The sequence below is a fragment of the Bison bison genome, unplaced genomic scaffold (genome assembly GCF_000754665.1).
Source record: "Bison bison bison isolate TAMUID 2011002044 unplaced genomic scaffold, Bison_UMD1.0 scf7180017864330, whole genome shotgun sequence".
NCBI lineage: Eukaryota > Metazoa > Chordata > Mammalia > Artiodactyla > Bovidae > Bison > Bison bison.
This window is the reverse complement of record NW_011494902.1, coordinates 6,149,122-6,155,264: the sequence shown is the minus strand read 5'-3', so window position 1 is coordinate 6,155,264 and position 6,143 is coordinate 6,149,122. Positions and strand designations below refer to the sequence as shown.

The 6,143-nt window shown below is 39.8% G+C and overlaps 1 protein-coding gene across 1 annotated transcript in view; it reads right to left on the bottom strand.

The window, feature by feature from the left end:
* THSD7B (thrombospondin, type I, domain containing 7B) overlaps positions 1 to 6,143 on the bottom strand; it is a 724,891-nt gene that overhangs the window by 297,674 nt on the left and 421,074 nt on the right. The window contains exon 13 of the mRNA XM_010853704.1: positions 1,570 to 1,833. Within this exon, the coding sequence (XP_010852006.1) occupies positions 1,570 to 1,833 (264 nt within the window). The remainder of the gene's footprint in view (positions 1 to 1,569; positions 1,834 to 6,143) is intronic.

Below are 6,143 nucleotides of genomic sequence, written 5' to 3'. Positions count from 1 at the left end.
GACTATGCCTCTGTCTTTGACTGTGTGGATCACAATAAACTGTGGAAAATTCTGAAAGAGATGGGAATACCAGACCACCTGACCTGCCTCTTGAGAAAGTTGTATGCAGGTCAGGAAGCAACAGTTAGAACTGGACATGGAACAACAGACTGGTTCCAAATAGGAAAAGGAGTACGTCAAGGCTGTATATTGTCACCCTGTTTATTTAACTTCTATGCAGAGTACATCATGAGAAATGCTGGACTGGAAGAAGCACAAACTGGAATCAAGATTGCCGGGAGAAATATCAATAACCTCAGATATGCAGATGACACCACCCTTATGGCAGAAAGTGAAGAGGAACTAAAGAGCCTCTTGATGAAAGTGAAAGTGGAGAGTGAAAAAGTTGGCTTAAAGCTCAACATTCAGAAAACGAAGATCATGGCGTCCTGTCCCATCACTTCATGGGAAATAGACGGGGAAACAGTGGAAACAGTGTCAGACTTTATTTTTGGGGGCTCCAAAATCACTGCAGATGGTGATTGCAGCCATTAAATTAAAAGAAGCTTACTCCTTGGAAGGAAAGTTATGACCAATCTAGATAGCATATTCAAAAGCAGAGACATTACTTTGCCAACAAAGGTCCATCTAGTCAAGGCTATGGTTTTTCCTGTGGTCTTGTATGTATGTGAGAGGTGGACTGTGAAGAAGGCTGAGTGCCGAAGAATTGATGCTTTTGAACTGTGGTGTTGGAGAAGACTCTTGAGAGTCCCTTGGACTGCAAGGAGATCTAACCAATCCATTCTGAAGGAGATCAGCCCTGGGATTTCTTTGGAGGAATGATGCTAAAGCTGAAACTCCAGTACTTTGGCCACCTCATGTGAAGAGTTGACTCATTGGCAAAGACTCTGATGCTGGGAGGGATTGGGGGCAGGAGGAGAAGGGGACGAGAGAGGATGTGATGGCTGGATGGCATCACTGACTCGATGGACGTGAGTTTGAGTGAACTCTGGGAGTTGGTGATGGACAGGGAGGCCTGGTGTGCTGTGATTCATGGGGTCGCAAAGAGTCGGACACGACTAAGCAACTGAGCTGAACTGAACTGAACTCCCTGTTTAAAGTTTCAAAAATTCCTCCAGCTTGCCTAATTTCTTTTCTATAATTCTAGTCTTAATTTACGTGTACTTATACACTGTACTGTACAACATTTAGTATTAACTTTTTCATTGGTATTTTGTCAACACCCTTATGAGACACTGAAGGTCTGATGCCTTCTATAGAAGTGATTAAAGCACCAATAAACAGCATAAAATATATTCATTTGTGTTAGGTTTGGCTCTCTCAGAGAAAGCCTGTGCTCACACATAGAAGTATAGAGAGACGTGAGTCAAAGATCCGAACACTCACATTCCAGATAACCACTGTATATGTAAATTTCCTATATTCATGCTTAATGAGAGGCAGTGTGTTTTTGACAAAGGAAAACTGAAGCAAATATTAAGAAACAAGGTTATGAGTTCTAGACCTGGGACACACATCCTGGGCTACATGTCAGTATTCTCATGGGTTACTCCTCACCCATTTCCTTACCAGAACTGTTGCAGTGGACAGGGTCAACAGGTCTTCCATTTTTATCAGAGCAGGCTACTGCTCTAAAGCGCAGGCCTTGTCCACATTCTTTGGTATCTCCTTGTAGCCGCAGTCCTCTATGAGGCTCCTTTCTGCTCTCAGGAAGGATGCAATCTGACCAGTTTCCATAAGGATGAGATGTAAACACATCACAAGGACATGGTTCTGTTTCCACTAGAGGGTACAAGTCAGCATCCTGGCATTTCTCCTTCTTTCTGCTTTTCCCTGTTCCAACAAGAGACATGGATGTGTTAATTTCACATCTGTTGTTTTGCTAAGTTGTTCACATTTCAAAGCTCTTAAGCAATTAAGTCAAATAAAGCCTTTCTTTTTTTTTTTTTTTCCACTTTTTTTTCCTTTAACACAGAAGTAAATCCTAGGACAATGAAGCAATTCCCACAGCAACTTTGAAATTTAAGTTAATTGGGGGGAAAAAAGGCTTCATATTGGAGAGTGGCAAAAAATATTTAGAAAAAATTGCTACAGTGGCTTGACAACTAGAAAAATTCTTGTTGATTTATATTGATGTCTTTATAATTTGTTGATAAAAACTGACTACCTTGTCTCCATTTTCCTTGAAAGTAATGGTTTCCAGGGAAGTGAACAAAATGGGGTAAGTATAACTCTGCCTTTTTTTCAAGTGACTTTTAAAAAAATAGTTTGTTTATTCAAGGAAAAAAATTATATCCTCCCAGACAATGGCCTTGGAGTTAGCCTGGGTGTCACCTGGGGTGTGGCGGACAAAGTGTAATTTATTTTGATTCCTGTTATCAGGAACTCAGAAATGCTGACAGAAACAATATATTGAAATAAATGCTCAAAGCAAGTTGGGTAATTTAATCTGAGAAAAAGATATGACTTGCACTTTGAGAGACCTTTTTAACTCAAAGATTTTAGAATATGACCTAAGATTACCAGTTGACTTTTATGGACCTTTTAGGTGTAGTCCCAACTTTTGAGTAATGACAATGCAGAGTCATTTTTCAAAGCTGTGAGTACTTGATAATTATGTTTAATGGATTCTAAGACAGTCTGTAACTTGACTCAACTTTGCTACTAACACACTTCCTCTAGGTTTTTAAGTTTTCCCAGAATTAATACTTTTTCTTTGTTTCTTCATTAGTGGGCCATTAGTGAGAGTCACGGCTGGTTATTTTAAATAGTAGGGAGCTTTATTAATCTATTTCCAGTCTTAAATGGCTGTTTTGGAAATGCTTGCTATAAGTTGATGATACATAGATTACTTTCTCATTGTGAAACAGTTTACATGTGCTGTGTTGCTCAGTCATGTCCAACTCTTTGCAACCCCATGAACTATAACCTGCCAGGCTCCCCTGTCCATGGGCATTCTCCAGGAAAGACTACTGGAGTAGGTTGCCATGTCCTCCTCCAGGGGATCTTCCCAGCCCGGGGATTGAACCCAGGTCTCCCTCATTGCAAGTGGATTTTTGACCCTCAGAGTCACTAGGGAAGCCCATGAATACTGGAATGGGTAGTCTATCCCTTCTCCAGTGGATCTTCCTGACCCAGGATCAAACGTGAGAGCCTATGTTGCATGTGGATTCTTTACCAGATGAGCTATCAGGGAGGCTCCAGATAGTTTACATTACACACAACAATACACACAACAATTCTACAGTTGTCACCTGGAGGACCAGCTGTATCTCTTCTGTGATGCTTCTGGACTCAATAAATAAGGATTCCTATAGGTTATGAAAGATCTTGTAGAAGCTTTGGACACATCACTGTCTCTCCAGGGGGATATATTTCTTGCATCTACCATTAAGGCCACTTACTGAGAATAAGTTTGAGGAGCACTCCCTCTATCTCTGCTGTGAGCATTTACTGCATGGGAGACATATCAGTGGGTGAGGAGGATTAACACCTTCTTATCAGCATTCAACATACCCAAGTATCTAGTGCTTCTCACACGTCCAAAAAGCACAGTTTTCTCCATCTTTTATGTGTCCATTCTCTTCTCAACACACTTAACTCTAGATTTTCAGTCTACCTATTCCTTAAAACTGCTAACTCTTGCCAGAGTAATAACATCCTGAACTATCTTTTACTTTTTATCTTTCAGACTTGATAGTCAATGATAGCCTTGGAGCATTGACTACACCATCATTCTTGAAATGTCCTTTCACACCTTACCTTTCTGTCCCTCACCTCTGCTTCACACCCCCACCATCTTTCTGGGCATATCATTTTCTGTTCATCTATTTGTTGAATGCTTCTCCCTCTGTACCTCTCTTAACTAATGGGTTTCCAAAGGCATAGACTGACACTCTCTTTTCTGATCCTCACAAAGAGCATAATCCTCTGTACCCCTTAAGTCCTTAATTATTATCTTCAGCTCAGATTTCTTACTCAAACTTCAGGGCCGCAGACTGAAAATGTACACCTAAAGGATCAGTCAAAGTCAACCTGGCAACAGCAACACTCACTCACTCTGACCATCATAACTTTTCCTTCTCCTTCTACATTTCCCAGTTCTACCAATACTCATATTTAGCCCTCCACCAAATTCCCAGCTTAAATCACTATACTGGCTGCTTTCAAGATTTTATGGCCACCATAACTCATTCCCTTCAATCTTTTCCCTGCACTTCAGCCAGGACCAACTTACAAAGTTAGAAACTTGATCATATCATTCATCTACTTAAAAGTTTCCAGTGGTTTACACCATTCATGGAATAAAGTCTAGATTCTTCACTTTGGTCACCAAAGTTCCATAGGATTGGGTCTGTTGATATTTGTCTCACAAATATGCTGCACCACTCTGCTTGTGTCATACTAAAAATTCTCAGTATTATTTTTAACATGACAGTATTATTAAAAATAATACTGAGAATTTTTAGTTCCTAAAAGCCACTCATTTAACTTCTGGTCTTTGCATGTTCTATTCCAGGAATGGTCACCAGTTCTACCCTCTCTATATAGCCTAGTTAATGACTACCTGTCCTTTAGGTCCAAACTGGAATTACTCCTCCAGAAAGTCATCCTTGAACACACTCTTTATCTCTGTTCTAGACGAGGTATTCTTCTGGACTTGGGTAGCATCTGATGGGCAGAATGCTGGCTCTCCAAGAACGTTTACATCCTAATCCCTAGAACAACTAAACATCTATGGTAAAATAAACTTTGTAGATGTAACTAAGATTATGGATGTTGGGATGAGATCATTTTGAATTATCTGGTTGGGTTCAACATAATCACATGATCTCAAATTCAGAGAACTTTTCCAGGTTGAGTAGAGTCAGAGGGGATATAAGTGTGATAGAATAATCAAAGGCATACAATGTTACTGAATTTCAAGACTTTGGAGGAAAAGAACCATAAACAAGGAATGTAAGCAGCTCCTAGAAGCTGGGAAAGAAAACATGTTCCGCTAAACCTTCTAGAAAAAAAAAAATCCTATCTTGACAACATCTTGTTAATAGTCCTGTAAAATCTCTGATTTCAGACAAAGAGAAATGTAAGGTAATAAATTTGCATTGTTTTAAGTCATAAAATTTGTGGTAATTTGTTACAGAAGTAATAAAAAAAAAAAAACTAATAAGCACCCTACATAACAGCTATTGTAGCAGGTACTATACTGTATTGTCACCATATCATACCAAAAATACCTAAATTATACTGCTGCTGCTAAGTCACTTCAGTCATGTCCGACTCTGTGCAACCCCAGAGATGGCAGCCTACCAGGCTCCCCCGTCCCTGGGATTCTCCAGGCAAGAACACCGGAATGGGTTGCCATTTCCTTCTCCAATGCATGAAAGTGAAAAGTGAAAGTGAAGTCGCTCAGTCGTGTCCGACTCTTAGTGACCGCATGGACTGCAGCCCACCAGGCTCCTCCATCCATGGGATTTTCCAGGCAAGAGTACTAGAGTGGAGTGCCATTGTCTTCTCCGTAAATTATAGTGGAAGCTCTTAAATTAAAACCAAGTCTATCTATTCCTTTGTAGAGCTCCAAGGTCTAGCACACATAAATGATAAAAATTATTCCTTGAATAATTGAACAAAGTTTTCTAAAAAGATGAAAAAAAGGAAGACATAAGAGAGAGAAAGAATGGGAATAAGGAAAATGTTCATGTACAATGTAACCAAGTTACTGGCAGAACAAATATTCTGTAAAATGTATGCTGTCTCTATGTTTGTGATATCTTTCTTAATTACATGGGATCACTGTTTGAAAAAGGCTTTGAGCAAATTGGTTAATGCAGAGATAATTTTCACAATAAAAAACAAATTATCGGTGGTCCTTAACTTTGGAAAATTCTGAAAGAGATGGGAATACTAGACCACATGACCTGCCTCTTGAGAAATCTGTATGCAGGTCAGGAAGCAACAGTTAGAACTGGACATGGAACAACAGACTGGTTCCGAATCGGAAAAGGAGTACATGAAAGCTGTAAATGGTCACCCTGCTTATTTAACTTATATGCAGAGTACATCATGAGAAACGCTGGGCTGCATGAAGCACAAGCTGGAATCAAGATTGCAGGGAGAAGTATCAGTAACCTCAGATATGGAGG